The sequence below is a fragment of the Sylvia atricapilla genome, chromosome 26, assembly GCF_009819655.1.
Source record: "Sylvia atricapilla isolate bSylAtr1 chromosome 26, bSylAtr1.pri, whole genome shotgun sequence".
Classification (NCBI taxonomy): domain Eukaryota; kingdom Metazoa; phylum Chordata; class Aves; order Passeriformes; family Sylviidae; genus Sylvia; species Sylvia atricapilla.
In genome coordinates, this window is record NC_089165.1 from 2,534,378 (window position 1) to 2,550,920 (window position 16,543).

A 16,543-nucleotide genomic window follows, 5' to 3' on the forward strand; every position below is an offset into this window, starting at 1 on the left:
AATGCAAAATGGAGAGGGCAGGGGATGTTATGCAAAAGCCTTCATTTAGCATGAAGGTAAAGATACAGCAGCAGATTCTTAACCTGAGCCAGCTGTACAGCAAAGTCAGGATATTGTGCATCACCTGACAATTCCACAAAGCTCAGTTTACAGAATTTTAAACTCCACAGCATCAAGCTATTCTCGTGTGAACAGAGCTCCAACAAGGCAGCATTTTATGCACAACAGAGGCTTCCCAGTTCCTAAAAGCACAGAGATCACCCCCAGAATCAGCTCACCCTGGACTTACCCCCGGACAATACCATTCTCTAAATAGTTGACTTGAATGAACTTCCCAAAACGACTGGAGTTATTGTTATGTGCTGTTTTTGCATTTCCAAATGCCTGCAATAAAGCAAAATGAGTTAATTTTCTATCAGACTAAATACGTCAATGCACAGCTTCCCAAGCTCTTCTGTTCATTGTTCAGATTCCCATTGGCTTCCAGAATAAATCAGAATACTGAGGGAAGTGCAGCACACAAACACCAAAAAGGCAGCTTAGGAAGCCCCCATGTTCCTCACTGAACTCTGTGTTTATTATTTCACCCATGCAGTAACATGTGGGACTGAGGGAAGGGAATAACACTTAGAGATATCTTCAGGATATCTATGTAGATATCTTCAGGAGTACAGGACAGTAACCACAGGAAGAGAGTGCAAATCAGCTTCACCCAGTAATTAGGACCTCAGAGAAGACATTCAGCAGAGTGAAAGCAGCACAACCACCACGAAATCACCTTTTTGTACAAAAATCATAAACCACATCCTATTCCTCCATCTATTGCTACCACTGAAAAAAAATCACATTAGACACAACTTTTCTTCAAGAGAGACAGAATATTAATATCTCATTTATAAAGCTACCCCAGCAATCTTTTAAGTTGTGTATTCAAAAAGAAACAGGAAAAGGACAAACAGAAATATTTTTGGTTTACAGAACAACTCATTGGGCAGCTACTCTGCTACACAACACTGAAAAATGGAGTTTCATGATGAGGTGTTAGGAAAGAAAAAATACATATGGCACAAACCCTAACTGTGCATGTCTAATTCTTCTATCAGAAGACAGCTGCTAATACACATGTAACACAAAATCCTCTGCAAAGGAACTTATTACATGTGAAACTCCACTTTTCTTAGTTATTGGGCATGTCTTTATCAACTCTTAGCTATGTGTTCCAAGGGCAAGGGAAACTTGTCACCCTTCTACTATACTGCATCTAAAGAATGAAACTTCAGCAAAATTTAATTATTTGCACAAACACCCTGCTCAGGGTAGACTATTCCAACATCTCCTGCCACAGATATCAACTCTTAAAGCTCCAAACACTGAAGTCCTCCATAGGAAATCCTCCTCCCTAACACAGAGCCCTTACGATGGCACAGAGCTGTGCAATCTCTTCCTCCACACACACTCACTCTGACACCCAGAGCATGACAGATGTGTGACTGCAGTGCCACAGCCCAGAGCTGTGTGTACACCCAGCCATGCTGTACACATCCAATGAGGAGCTCTCTCCATGGAAAACATGGTCATTAGCTTTATCTGGATGCTGAAAGTCTTCCTTTCTCTTCTGGGTTTTTTTTTTTTTTTGTTTGTTTGTTTTTTAAAGTATCTTAATGGTTTCAGTGGAACTTTTGGGCCACTAATTCCAGACCAGGTTCTCCAAGCTCTCCCACAAGCAATTTCCACTATCTGCATCCAGAGGATCTGAAAACTTCCTATAAACTGTGAGAATGTCCATAATTCTTCAGGAAACTGCCGTTCCTGACCTAAAGGAATAAGCTCAAGGAGTTTTTCCTGTGCAAAGTAACTGTGCTGCAACTCCAGAAAAATCAACAGGCTTCAGCAGGGAGAGGATTTGTATCCAGAAGTGCTCACAGATGGCTGAGGCTGAGCTGCAGCTTTGGATTTTCCAAGACCACACCACACATGTTACAGTGCCAACAGCATCCCCACTCAGATGTTCCAAAGCAAGCATTGCCCAGCCACTGGTATCTCTTTGCAGCATTCATCCATCAATGTATCACCCAGATTTCCTTTTTTAGAGCCCATTTTGCATGCATATGCATATTAATAGATGCATAAAATCCAAATCAGCTCCTTGCAGTTGCCAAACCAGCAGTGAAAGTCCTGTGACGTCAGCACAGTGAACTGTCAGTAAATCAAACCCCTCTTCCTCTCCAGGACAGTGGCTCAGCTCCTGCTCTCTGCAAAACACCATCCAACTTCCCATTCTGGGCTTTGGGAAATCTGCTGCAGTGAACTTTGCCAGACTGCAGAGTAATGGACTTGCAAAATGATCCCAGAAAACCTTTTTATAAAGTTTTCCAACTTAAGCCACCAGTGAACTATCAGTTGACCAGTTATGTCCAAGGAGCCAAACCACAGCACAGCTACATTCGCAACATTCTTTTTATCAATAAATATTTTTGGCATTATAGAGTTAAGAAATCCCATAACTCAGGCTTCCTGAAAAACTTTTCTTAGTGATTACTCACGTAAGCAATGAATACAGTTTAAAACTAAAGGCTCTTATGATCTCATGTGTCTGGTATTTAGTCAAAGCATACAGCAAATTCTTAAAAGCTGATCTAATATTAACAGTTTTTAGGAAAGTTTTCATGTACTGGTTTCCTCAGAAGAGCCTTTAATATCTACTACTTTTTAAAGAACATTCTAAGTCAAGTAACATTTTGGGTGGGTATTTTTTTTGGTAACATTTAACTTTAATGACTGTTACCATGTTCTTCAAAATACTTTGAAGAGCATAAAATAAATTCAGAAGATCTGAGGGAACAAGGAAACTTTAGCTAAAGATAATTAATCCCTTATATAAGCAAACCCATTCACTGTTTTCCCTTGTGAGTCCACGAGAAGACAAATAAAACCAAAAAGCTAAAACTAAATCACTCCAATGCACACCACCAGCTGTATTAAAAGGGTGAGTCAAAAATAGCAGAGCAATGGCAGCAGGGATCAGAACTGGGAGAGTCTATTCTGGGAGGCAGGAAGTCATTCAACCCATCCTCTTACCTTGGAATGCAAGAGGCAGAAACTGGAGCCTGACACATAAAATTCTTACAACAGGGACAGAAATAAAAGTATGCAGAAAATCACCAAATTTTCCTTTTATTTGTTTAAAAAAAAAAAAAAATACCCCACACAAACGCTCCCAGCATGTACTTCAGGAACACAACAAAAACCTCATTTAATTGTTTCGTAAGAATTGCCAAAATCTGCAAAAGCTCTTGGGAGTTCCACGTAAACCACTCAGCTGCATGGCAGAGCCACCACTGCACACAGACCCAGCTTCTAATGTGCCAAAGGACAGGGGAGGCTCAAATCCCACACCCTGGCAGAGGAAATGACTCCTCCAGAGCTGAACTTGGTTTAACAGTGGTCCTTAGCTCCAAGCTGTGAATATCCACTCAACCAACAGGAAATTGCAGTGTTCAGGGTAATTCTGCAACTCCTCCTGCTGGGGGATGTCCTGGGAACTCCAAGCAATCCCCGTGGCAGGAATGAATGAAGAACCAGGTGGTTTTTCCCCAAGAGTTGTGTGCAGCAGGGAAAAGCAGGCACCATCACACTTCTACCAGAAAAAGCAGTGCCATGCAAGCAAATGGAAAAAGGAAGTTCCAATCCTCCTTTGATTACAATTCTTACAGCAAACCCATGCAGATAATGGCCTCAAAACAAGCACCTTCCCTGGAATAGAACAGGCTACACCCACGAGGTGCATGTGCAGGCTTTGAGAGCAAACAGAAATGAAAACTCAACTCCTCTGAGCTTCAGCCCATCTCATCCCAAGGCCACAAGGACAGCAGGCCTCTCGTGAGGGAAACAGCTGGCAGCAAACTGTTCTGAATTGTAAAGCATAAAACTTGTTATGTTTAAGCTTAAAATGTTTTAAAATATGGTGACTTCTAGAAAATTTGATTCCCCCCCCCAATCGATTGTGCTGTCAATAATAATTCTTCTTTAGAAGACCAAATAATAAAAGCTTCCTGGTGGAATTTCCATTTTATTTGGCCTTAATTCTTTCCAAAGACTGGTTCAGCATCATTGAGAAATCAAGAACACATCCAAGTGGGAATAAGCAATGATTTTCAAAATAATACATGAAGAATTATAACACCCCAAATATCTTCATCTGTCCCAACTCTTCTCAGCTCCCATTTCAGAGGGACATGAACTTTCACACACTCAAAAAGTAACTGAAATTCTGTAATAAACAGGGGACACTGAGGGTTACAATTTAACAACAGACAGAAAGCTAAAGGGAGCTCTGCTGCCAGAAAACAAAGTTCCCATTCCTTCTGTTCTCTCACCACATGCTCCCATCTCCTAACTCAATTTTCTGTCACTTTACTAAATTAACTGGATTGAAGACAAGTTAACTTTAAGTTTCCAAAATAAATTCAGAGCCTTAGACAGCACACTGTGCATTTTATAGCTGAAACATGCAGTTAAGCTATTTTTCCCTGATGAAAGGAAAATATAAATTTATTGGAAACTTCTTCGGTGTGTATGAAAATTGTCTTGTTTGAGACAATAAAATAAATAAAAGGTTTGATTCATTATTCCCAATTTGACACAAAAAATAGTTCCCCAAGGTTTGATTCACTATGCCAAATTCGATTCAAATAGTTCCCAAGTGTAAATTCCTTCTTAGGATTTCAGTCATAAGTAACTTGAACTTAGTCAATCCAAGAAGGCAAAGCTTCAAGTCAAGGAGCTATATTTTAATTACTAAATTTAGAAAAGGTTGAAAAAGTCAGGAGTATCTTAAAACAGAGCTTATACTTATCACCTTCCCACCAGTTTTAAAGAAACTGCTCTTCACCAGAGATGATCTCCTTTAGCCTGGAGATAAAACTAAACCAAAAAAGAAAACAACAAACTATAATCTGAGAGCAATTCCTATATAGGAAAGGCAACTGAATGTCCATGAACTGTTAAAGACCAGCACAAAGCTCAGCTTTAGGCACCACTGTCCATGGAAGCAGCTTCCCTTCGTGATCCTTCTCTGGAAAGCTGCAAGCAGTGCCAAACATAATCAGAATTATTGCAACTGATCTCTGCTTATGAGCTCCCTACAAGGAACCTTTTAAAGAGCTCAGACGGGTGCTGGGATGGAGCAGGAAGCATCTGAGGCTCAGAGCTGCCCCATGACCACCTCCTCTCACAGCACATGTGACAGCAGTTGTGCTGATACCAGGGTTAATTTTGAACTACACTGCCTCAGCATCTCGGCTTTCATCTCTCAGATGTTTGACAAGGCAACATCAAGCAACATTTAACATCAAATCTTTCATGGTCCAGCCCTAACTCCATTCTTCAGTCTAGAAATTGTAATTAAGGACTAAAAATATTAACAATAGTTTATCTGTCAACTGTTCAGAGATCTGAATTCAGATTAATCAGCCAACCCAGAAATGGGATTTAGTAAGAAAAGTTCCTGATTCCCAAAGCATGAAAAGATAAAATTATAAATCCCCCTCCATAACACCTTAACTGTGCTCACCCCTCTGTGCTAGAAACAGCTGCTTTAACCCCTTGAACTTTTATAGAAGGTCAGCCTACTAACAGCCCTGTTTTACTTAAGGAGCAGAAAAATCAGAGATCACTAAAAGGAGGAAGCTCTGACCCAGAATGCACCCCATTTCTACATCATGGAAGTTACTAGCTGAGAATACATTTTCAACTTTGACGAAGATTCAGAATAAAACTTCGAAGTTAAAAAGAATGTTCTCAAATAGTCTGGGCACACCTCAAAACAGTCTGAGCAAAAAATCCCCAGAAACATCCATTTAAGAAAAAAATCCCCTGTAGCACTTGAGTTCCCATCAGTAAAACCCCAAATGAGTAACCATGGATGGATTTAGAAGTGACCAGCTCTAAGAGGAGCCTGCAGTCAGTTTAACTTCCACAAAGCAACATAAACTTTCTGTGCATCCCTCCCCAGCACCAAGAGTTGACTTTTTTTTAAAATTATGCTTAGTGACAGGAACTGAAAAACATGGAAGCTTCACTCATAAGAGGTAAAATCTGGATTTTACCTCTGATGTTCTAAGCCTATCTTTTCAATGCACACTGAATTTACATGAACTTCTATTCAATTTTGAAAGACTCTTTTCTCATGAAAAATATTACTACACGCTCAGTGGAAATCTGAAGAAACTGTGGTACTTAAGACAACGAGTCTTAGCATAGAAAAACACAAATATCTCTTTATGAAGATCCTGTGACTAGAACAAAGTAATGAGCTTTAGTTCTGAGCCCATGGATAAATGCATCTGTCACTCAGCAGACACACAGGATGTTAAATCTCTGCCTGGTTTGACACAGCTGTAGCAGGTCTGCAGACGAGGATATGAAACAGTTAAATTTATCAAAAGCAGAGAGATCAGCTGATCAAACAGGGCTTTCCACTGTGACCCCTTCCTGTTTTCTGTCAGAACTGCGAACTTGAACTCCAGCAACCAATAAGCCTCAGTTTTACTTCTTCTTTCAAGCAGCTGAAAGTAACACAAAATAGAACTTGCAGATATTCCTCATTTTTTTTCAGAAGAACTTTAAAAAAAAGCTTGAACTTCTTTCATGAAGGTGTTACTACATTTGAAACTAAACCTAAAAATTACAATGGCAGTGTTCAAGCTCTTTGCCGTTGAAGAATTTTGTTATGATTACATCCATCCACACTTCAGAGTTTTTCCTTTAAGAGAGTAAAAGAGCCAAACAGAAGAGTTTAAGCTTATCCTGACATTACCTAATACAGGGCCAGCTGTACCCCCTCCTTCTCACATGTTTAGTTTTGCTTTCTGTTGGAAATGCTGTAATAATTAAAAGCCCAAATAGACTCCCACTTTCTCCCCAGCTAAAAATGTTGCTCTCATCCACAAACAGCTGTAGAAATAACTCCCTCAAAAAGTGAGTTCCATGAAATGGTCACACACAAAGGCAGGATCACACCAAGCAGGTGTGATGTTTCAGTGGAAAAATATTTATGAAAAATTTGCTTATGATTTGATTCAAATGCCATCAAAACTTTCAGATAAAAAACACAGGTAAACTGGGCCCCAGATTATTGGCGTTTAGTGGTGCAAAGTTAAGTCACATACAAATTACAAGCAACAGGAAGTCAAACACACACAATAAGGAAAATCAATCAGAAGCAGCGGGGTAATGCTGCCAAGCACCACTGCAGCCCAGTGACATTTAAACCTACACCAAGTGACAAGCTTAAACCAGTGACATTTTAAGCCTAAACCAAAGTAGCATTCAACAGCAGCCATTTGAAGTTTTTAAAAAACAATTTGCCCAGAAGGCAACTTGAGCATGAATTTACCTCCAGCACTGGTCCAGCTCCCAGAATGGTTCTCTCCACACCACTGGCGTACCCTTTCTGGCTCAGCGCCGTGAGGCAGTGAATTAAGAAGTTTGTGCTTTGGGTTTTCCCAGACCCACTTTCACCTGATATAACGATGCACTGATTAACATGTTTTTTAAGCATTGTGTGATAGGCCACATCAGCAATGGCAAAAATATGAGGCTCCAACTTCCCAAGCTGATGGTTCTCATACATCTTGACATACTTGGGGTTATAAATGGGCAGGAACTTGAAGGGGTTAATTGCAATCAGGATACTTCCTGCGTAGGTGTAGATTCTGTGCTTGAGGAAGCGGCACTTGAGATTCTCCAGGAGCGTTGTCTCGGTCAGGTTGGGCAGGTTGCAAAGGTCATCAAAGTCCTCCTGGTGCCAGGGCAGAAAACCCCTTTCCACCAAGCGCCGAGCCTCTGTCTCCTTGGAGAGCAGCTGCATCTGCAGGTACTTGATGGTGCCATCAGTGTTCCTCTCCTGCAGGAGGAAGTAGTACCCATCCTTCTGCGGGTGCTCGTCCTGAGCGCGCCGAGGCCACAGCAGAACCCTGTGCACAGGAGAGTCGTTGATGTCCAGTACCCATTCTTCTCCACCTGATTCTTTCACCTCCACGAGCACGTAATGTTTGGAGACGTCCAAGTTTAAGATATTAATCACATCCTTGATGACATCTGATGATGTGCTGTCCTTGGTTGCTGTCACTTTGCAGCAGGGAGCGCTTTCTGTTGAGAGCTGGGGGTAAATATGAAGATTATAGGCTGCCTTTGCCTGGCAAACTGCACTGTCAGCATCTTTTAAACTCATTCTGTCCCCAGATGGGCTTCAGTCTTCCACCCCTGCTTAATATGCAGTGCCCATTGTCTGAAAAAAAAGAGAAAAACGAAAAAATCAGGTGTTAAAAAGTGTGTACAACAGGTATTAGGGCAAGGTATTATTTTCTGCAGGATGAGAATACAGTTATTACATAGTGCATTTGTAGTGCATTTGTTCTTTAATAATTTACTATCAGCAATATTATTTCTAAAAGCCTGTTTGGGATATCCTGTGACTGAAGAGCTGCCACAACACCCAGCCCCCTTTCACTTTTCCTTCTATTCCCATTCCACCCCGTCCTCCCTGCCACGGCACACACGAATTCACACAGCCAAAGCAGTACAAACCAGGATCAATGTCCAAACTAAAACTTCCTTGTTTCCCCAGGTTAGTTTTAGCCCAGATGCTTTCCTTGACCTGGTCCACATAAACATTTATCCACCCTCCCACATAAACTCTTCCTTAAAACTGCACCAGCAGCTTGAGGAAGAAACAGGGTTTGGTCACTTAATTCAGCAGTGACAGTTTAGAGCAGCCATGAACTATGACAGAAGGATCAGAGCACACAGGCACAAGGAGGAAAATGGTTCTGGCACTGAGACCCACGTTTTTTCCCTCTTATTTTCCCTAACTAAGCTCTTTCCATGAGAGGTACAAGACAGGTACAGCATCTACCCCACCAAGCTTTTAGGAAGCAGAGCCCCCAGCTGCCTGGAGCAGACACCTAACACACCCTAACACACCACAGGGGTTTCTTCAACACGGGTCATTTACACAGCCAAGAGACTGCTCATTCCCCTTGAGTGAACCACATCCTTGCTGCAGAAGGTTTGAACACAACTTCCATCTTAGGCAAGAAAGTGAAGTCTTCCTGCAACTACTTTTCAGCAGTAAACAAGATTCTAAATAACCCACTTGGTTCACAAGCCTTTCTACCCATCACATCAACTTCCTCCTCGCTGGGTTGGGAACCTCATTCACACATCTGCTAAAATCAGCCCTTGCAATTGCTTTTTCCTCCCTTCAGCCTTGGTGCAGGCCAGACATGTACCTCCAGCCTATCAACAACCTCAGAACAAACCCTCTTCCTCACTGCCAAGATAAAAGTCTCTAAATCCTGTTACCATCTGTGCTTTCCCCAGTGATTTTGCTCCTCCCATGTGCAGTTTGGTGCCCACAGGTCACCAGGACTAACTTTGCTCATGTTGCTTCAGCTCCACAGTTCCTTTGCTTACCAAGGGGTACTAAAAGGAGAAGGATAATAAAGTACCCCTTTGTTTTAGCAGTCTGTAAAACTTCATACTGAGAATAGCAGTTCAATTTTTGTTTCAAGAACAAAGTGTTCTAATTATACACTGACATGCCAAATACATTTAAAAAAAAAAAAGAGGAAAGAGGCAGAGAAATGCCAAAGAAGTTACTTTTTGCCACTAAACAACTGCACAGGAACTTGCACAAGGCCACAGAGAGTAATCATTTCAAATTAAAATCAGTAGAGTCAGAGGCTTTTAGCTGCACTTCCAGTGCAAGTAATGAATCACTTCACAAAACATATGACATAGCTGTGGCTCATGAACAGCCTCCAAGGAGGGAGCTGAGCTTTCAGGGACTCTGCACAGACAGCTTACAGCAGACACTGCCACACAAGCTGGATCATTTGTAGTGCTATTCATCTAAAGGAAGGCTGAATAAGCCACAGATGGCAAGACAAACCACAGTACATCCCTGATCAAACTGTATGATCCACCCAAGAATGTTTTTTCCCCATTAAATGTCATTCTCCATTCATTAAGGAGGGCTGGTTCCAAGAACCTGGCCATACAAAAGGCTGGAGCAGTGAGCTCCAAGTGCCCTCTCCATTTCCTGTAATTATCACTGACCAGTAAAGAAGTCTGAAGCACCTTTGAAGTAATTAAGCAAGTGTTAAGCATTCTTAGTACATAAAAGCTCAGACCTTGGCACAAAGTAGAAGGTACAGCAGACTGCTGTTCATGGGGAAGATCCATCTGAGCACAGACAGAAAAATGGAACAACAGTGACCATTTTCCTCTCCAGCTACTCAGGCAGTTCAAGGGACACAAGCTTTTGCAGACTTCCTTTTTTCACCCCCCAGCAATTAGTTTCAGACACACAGTTTCAGACACAGAGTCGGCTGAGTTAGAGGAAGTCCTCTCACAAGTACTGTAACTTAAACAGCTCCCTAAAAAACGTTGCACCAGCTTTTGGCCCACACAGAAGAGCTGAACCTCGCTGCTGACCTGTGACTTTACTGATACACATTTCCTAACCTTGTCTCATGTCAGCCACCCAAATTTGGGACATTGCTCAAGACCCCAGCTCACACTTCCCAAAGGGGAAATCAGAATGTAGATGCCACTTCTCTACAAGTGACAAACCCAAGGCCATTAGAGCCAGTAGGGTCTGCTCACATGTATGACTGGAAAATTCAATTTTTCCATCTGAGAATGTCCAGACATTGCAGAGGTTTGAGGAAAACCTGCTGGTCTCCTCCTACTTGTGATTTCCTTAGAAAGGATATCAAATTTATTTGATGATTTTATTTTGCTCTGAAAGAGACAGACCTCTGGCTTCCCACTAATCAATTTTTCAAGCCACAAATTAGAACATAAAAGCAAAAGAGCATTCACTGGACAGATTATAAATTGGTTACCTAATGAGTCCCAGTATTCAACTATGGACAGGTATCTTCAAGCAATTGGATGATGAGTTCCTAGTGAAGCTGGATTCCTGGCATCTAAGTAAACATTTTCATGATGGTTCTGAAAGAAAGAAAAGTGTTACTGATGAAGAACATATCACAGAGAGATTGGAAAGGCAGCAAGTGAGCAAGAAGTTAAATCAATTACATAGTTCAGGAATATAGGAGCAAGAAAACAACTGCTAAACAAATTTCAGCTGAGTTTACAGATATATAAAACTACAACTTTATCCAAGAACCAATCTTTAGCAGAGGGATGGAAGAGGAGCTATCCTGAAACAGGTTTGAAAGCATAGCAAGGAATTATTTGAACACATTATTCTACCATAGCACCACAGGTATGACAGTGAATGCAATCTCCAGTTAAACATAAACTAATATTTCATTAGGCAACCATATTACCCTTGTGCTCAGAAGATACAGGACCAATACAGCATCTAGAATAAATCCAAATTTCAATTAAGGAGCTAAGGGCAGCAACAACAAGAACAATCCCAAATCTGTTAGAAAATACTCCCCTGACAGGCAAACTCTGCAAGCTTTGTCTGCAAGGAGCACACAGAGGACACTGTTATCAGTGGCAGCCCTTGCACAGGACCTGCACTTGGGTACAATCATCAGGCTGGAGGACAAAGCCACATCACAAGGCAGAGGCTGGAATTCACAGCTAAACAAACTCGGGCAACATAAGACATAAACATCACCAGGAGGTTAAACTGCACTGCAGACACTTAACTGACACCAACGAGGCCTGGTGACCAAATCTCCTTATAGAAAATCAGCCAGCCCCCAGTAACCAAGCTGTCTCATAATTAAAAGAGTTAATTAGGTATCACCCTCTTGTTTATGTTATGACAGTCTGAAGAGATGATCGCAACGATTCCTTCTCATTTTATGATCTCTAATTATTTAGACAATTTTGAAGCAACTGAAATGCTTATTCAGTGTGATTTGGCTCGTATGGAAGCACAAGCCTGAATTCAGGTGCAGAGAATACTGGAAGCAAAAGGAGAAATACAAGAAGAAAGAAGGTAATAGTGAAACCATACAGGTCAGCATGCAAAGCCTGCAGCCCAACCACCACTGCTGGCTTCTGTCTGGAGATGGAAATTCTGCAGTTACCTCAAGTTCTTTCAATACCCTTTCTTATAAGAAACCTTCTTTCAATATATGCAAGAGGAAAAAATCTCTAACTTCACTGTTTGCTCAGGCATTTTTAGCAACAAAACTAGAAAATTCCAATTCTAGATGGTGATTTTGATGGTATTTTGTAAGGGTTTTCTAGACTCCATTAAGCCAATTAATTTGCTAACAGGCATTAAAGCCAAGAGTGGCCACTTGGTAAGAGAGTGGAGCTCCAGTAGAGAGCTTTGCCCCAATCAGTGCAGGGTATCTCTTTAGTTTAAATAAGGCCATAATTTGAAGCCACATATTTAGCCAATGAATCACGGTGAAGCTAAAAAGGGAAAGCTAAAATCACAGCAAAATTGTTGAGGATGGACTGTATAATATTCCAGTTCTTTGCATTTTCACATGTATTTCCACTGCTTCATTCCTCAAAGGGAAAGATTCCAGCTTCTCCCACTGCTCACCAAGCAATTCTCATCACAAAAGTGGAAATGTCCCACAGGTACTTGACCTCTGATATTCTTAAACACCAGAACTGCCAGTGACCATCCCCAAAAGGGACCAATTCAATGGTCAAATTGAAAACATTCAGCAATTTCAAAAAATTCAGCTATTACTGACCTAGATTTCCAAAACAAGGAATTTCCAGGAAATCAGGCTACAGAGACACCTTAAAGTTTCCACAATTAACTGGAAAAATTAACTGTGAAATTAATGGGTAAGGTAATTAACAGGTAAGGTAAAGATCTCCTTGTCCTACCTCATATCCTAATAAGGTTTGAGCATAATTGATTTAAATTTTTCTCACTATTCCAGGCATTTGTAGATTAGCTGAAAATCAATTCAAGTTCTCATCACAATTCAGTATTTTCCTTGGTTATAAAAAACTCACCTGGACTAAAAAACTTTATATCCTTGGTTTTCTTTAATGAAAAGCTCTTGGATTTTCTGCTCCAAAAGGAGGAGTTCTGAATGGGCCACACAAAGATTACAACACATTGGTTACTACTCTTTGCAATCAACCCTGCAGGGAAGTTACTGCCCCAGAGGGCCTGACAAAGGAGAAGCTGGGCTGCAATGCAGTGTAACACAGGAAAAAGTCAGAGAAATCACTTTTGTTACACGCAGTTCCTTCTGAGTTACCTGCTCCTGGGACCCTGATCCTAAACCACCCACCCCTGATGCAGCCTCCACTTCCTCTGAATGACTCAAAGGCACAATCTCACCCCAAAACACAGATACCTTATCAGGCTTTACAGTGATGTTAGATGTTATTACCTTACAAAAAGTGTGAAGTCAGAGTTATAGATGCACATGAGAGTGATTCAGAAAGTGTGGCCCAGTTGAGGAATCAAGGCAAAGCAACTGAAAGGGTCACAGGTAAAGAATGCATGCCAAAAGAACCTTGGGGGCCATTCTACCACTTTTTGTAGTTTTCTTAATTTTTTTTCCTTAAAAGCACTACAGTTGTCAACAAAGGAAATAAAAGTTTTACTGCCCTACTGTTGCATTTACACCAATGAGAAAATTTTTAAAGAAACTTTAGGCTGAACTTTTGCGTGGACAGAATGTACACATGTAAAAATAGCTTTAAAATCACTTTTATTGTTGAATATCAATGGTCTTTATAGAAAGGGCAGATTTTTCTGGAATCTGCATTGAGTTTCATTTGGTAATCAGAGACACACAACACAATAAAGCCTTGATAAAAGCAACTCCACAAGCCACGCTCAAGTCACTTGATACACCAAGAAAACACAATATTCTACAGACAAAACCTCTGAATTTTCGTTTTGTGAAATAAAGACATTCCTAGTCCTTCCTTTTAGAAAAATAAGCCTTTATCAGCATCTCGGGCTTTGCTTCTCCTTGATATTAGCATAAACAGGCCTTGTTTCTTAGAAATGTGATAAACACCTTCAGCCTTCAAATTCACAAAAAAGAACTGAGCCAAAAACATTTTGTTGAATCAGAGTCTTTCACTCTTTTCCTTGAGTGCTGAGACAGCCAATACTGTTGCATTTTTTAGAAATACTTCCTTTTTAAAAGCCTAGGACATGCAAATCCTGCCCTTTGACCTTCCAGCTGAGGAAAGGCCATATTTAGCCTCAGTGTGCATGTGAGTCAAACATGTTATTCATGCACAGGATTATCCAAGAGACCTAATGTTTGAATCACTATGGGTCAGAAAACTGTCTGCACAGAGTATTCCTTTCTAGGTGAACCTCGTGTAAATCTTTTATCAGCTGCATTTACTCTTCCTAAATTATTCAGTTCCACGGGCGTTTTGGGTTCCACAGAAAAGCCCAGCCCTGGGAGTCTTCCCACTGGGAATGGACAGTTTGTGCAGGCAGCTGTCACTGCAGGAGCTGTAACATTCAACTTGTGAAAAAGCTTTTTGTTGAGACAAACGTTCAAGCACAGTAACAAAAGGGGAAAAAAAAAAAAAAAAAACGAGCCCCAAACTGTACAGTTTTACAAAACACTTTGCATTACTGCAGTAACTCCCGAGTTTTATGTGAATAATTAAGGATTCAAGATTGAGGAAGTGGCCTCGGCTGCATCATCCTGAAAAGCATAATGTTATTGGATTTCAGATCTAGGGCAGGCAGAAAACCCCATAGTGCAAAGACCAAAAAAAAAAAAACCGCCACAAAAAAAAACCCCAGATGAACTCTTTTATAAAAAAAAACCTGCCACAATGAATCTTGGAGCTAATATGAATACACCTTAGAGGTTCCCCAAGCTGCTTTCCCTACGTTACCTGGATTTGTTCCTGACAAGATTCTGAGTTCAAGACACTCGGGGCTTACTAAAACTTGCTGGGTGTGACAGCAACATCCTAAACCGGAATGCAAGGTTACCCCACGCTGTTACTTTAGGGCAAGTTCTTCAGCCATGGATTCCAGCTAACAGGCCTGAAATCAAAGAGCTCCTAATTACCCATGACAAACTTATTTGCAAACAGCCCGGCAGACGCACCGATACCGATCCACCTCTAGGAGCACCGTGGGAGGATGCTGATGACATCTTTGAAAGGCTAATTGCATCTGCCAGGAGCTTGAGATCATCTCCAGCCCTTTGCTCCACTGCCACCCATTTCCAGAAGGTGAAATCAAAGAATGCTGAGCTCATTTGCATCCAAAGTGCTTCTCGCTTTTCTCAAACACGAATTGCAAATAAAGTTGGGCAAGAATTTTGCTACAATACTTACAGAGTAACAGAAAACAAAGCTAAAATGATACTGGGAATTCATCTTCCGCCAGGATCACGCATACCTGTACCAGACCTATGGCCAGAATTGTCATGAGTCAGGATACTAGTCTGATACTTTTAGTCTAGAAACATGTAACAAAGGATGTTCCTAGCTTGCAAAAGTTTTACTTCCCAGAGATTGCAAAACCGAGCTTGCCAAAAACACAGAGCACTCTCGACATCCACACAGCAAGAGGCACAATTCAATTGGGCGGTGACGGTCAGCACGATAAAGCACGACCTCAGCACAGCAGCAGCACCAACTGTCAAGAGCTGCTCAAAAATAACACAAGGAAACAAAAGAACCCTGAGAGTTTTAACGAACTTTTTGAAAGACCACGAGCTATTTGTCCGAAACATTCCAGGCTGCTCATACCGAGAGTCAGAGACATCACACGAAAAAAGCAGAACACTGTGTGGCTGAAAAATCGCAAGCAGGAGACGCGAAAAAGCAGCAGCTGGAAGTAACACCGTGCCCTGCTCAGGCTCTGCCCGAGAGACGCGAGGCACAGCCGGGCACAGTCAGACACTTCCCCTTCGCTCGGCACCTCCAGCTACCCGGACCCAGCTGACACAAGATCAGTCAGCAGCACTGTGTCTGCCCCGCGGCCGGCACAGCCCCGGAGCCGGGCACGGCCCCGAGCACCCCGAGCTCCTGAGGGCTCCCGGCGAACCGCTCCGGCCCCGAGCACCTGAGGGCGGCGGCGGAGCCCTGCGGCTACCCCGGCCTGGAACTGACCGCAGACAGTCCCCAGAGCTGAGCCCCAGACACTCCCTCAGAGCCGACCCTCACAACTCCCTTCACACCTGCCCCGAGGCACCGGCACACACACATCCCCTCAGAACAGCTCTAGCCGCCCCACAGCGCTCGGTGCGAGCCCCGGCCCCTGCGAGGCACCACCACCACAGCGCTGGGTAGGCCGTAGCGAAGGAGCAGGAGGCAGGAGGAGCGGGAGGGATGAGGAGCAGGGGGAAGAAGAGCGCGGGGCCCGTTACCTGCGCCGGTGTCGAAGCGCGGCCGCCCGGCCCCGCCGCCGCCACAGGCCCCGCGCGCGCCACTTCCGGGTGGGGGGGGGCCGGGGCGCGCCCATTCAGCGCTGCGCTCGCCCTGCGCATGCGCCGGCCCGCGGCGGGCCCGGGGCGGGGGGCGCGGAGCGGCGCCCACGGGCTGAGGGGACGGAGGGGAAGCGGCGGGCGCT

At 42.7% G+C, this 16,543-nt stretch overlaps 1 protein-coding gene across 8 annotated transcripts in view; it reads right to left on the minus strand.

Moving 5' to 3' along the window:
* MYO9B (myosin IXB) overlaps nucleotides 1–16,394 on the minus strand; it is a 42,071-nt gene extending 25,677 nt beyond the window's left edge. For 7 of the 8 annotated variants that reach the window (XM_066336280.1, XM_066336279.1, XM_066336278.1 and 4 more), the window contains exons 1-4: nucleotides 16,341–16,394; nucleotides 10,914–11,022; nucleotides 7,397–8,290; nucleotides 290–384 (exon numbers count right to left, since the gene is read on the minus strand). In XM_066336280.1, the coding sequence (XP_066192377.1) occupies nucleotides 290–384; nucleotides 7,397–8,233 (932 nt within the window). In that variant the 5' untranslated portion in view covers nucleotides 8,234–8,290; nucleotides 10,914–11,022; nucleotides 16,341–16,394. Of the gene's footprint in view, nucleotides 1–289; nucleotides 385–7,396; nucleotides 8,291–10,890; nucleotides 11,023–16,340 lie in introns of all 8 variants that reach the window. The other variant, XM_066336275.1, reaches the window with a different exon arrangement.
* Between the last annotated feature and the right edge of the window lie 149 nt (nucleotides 16,395–16,543).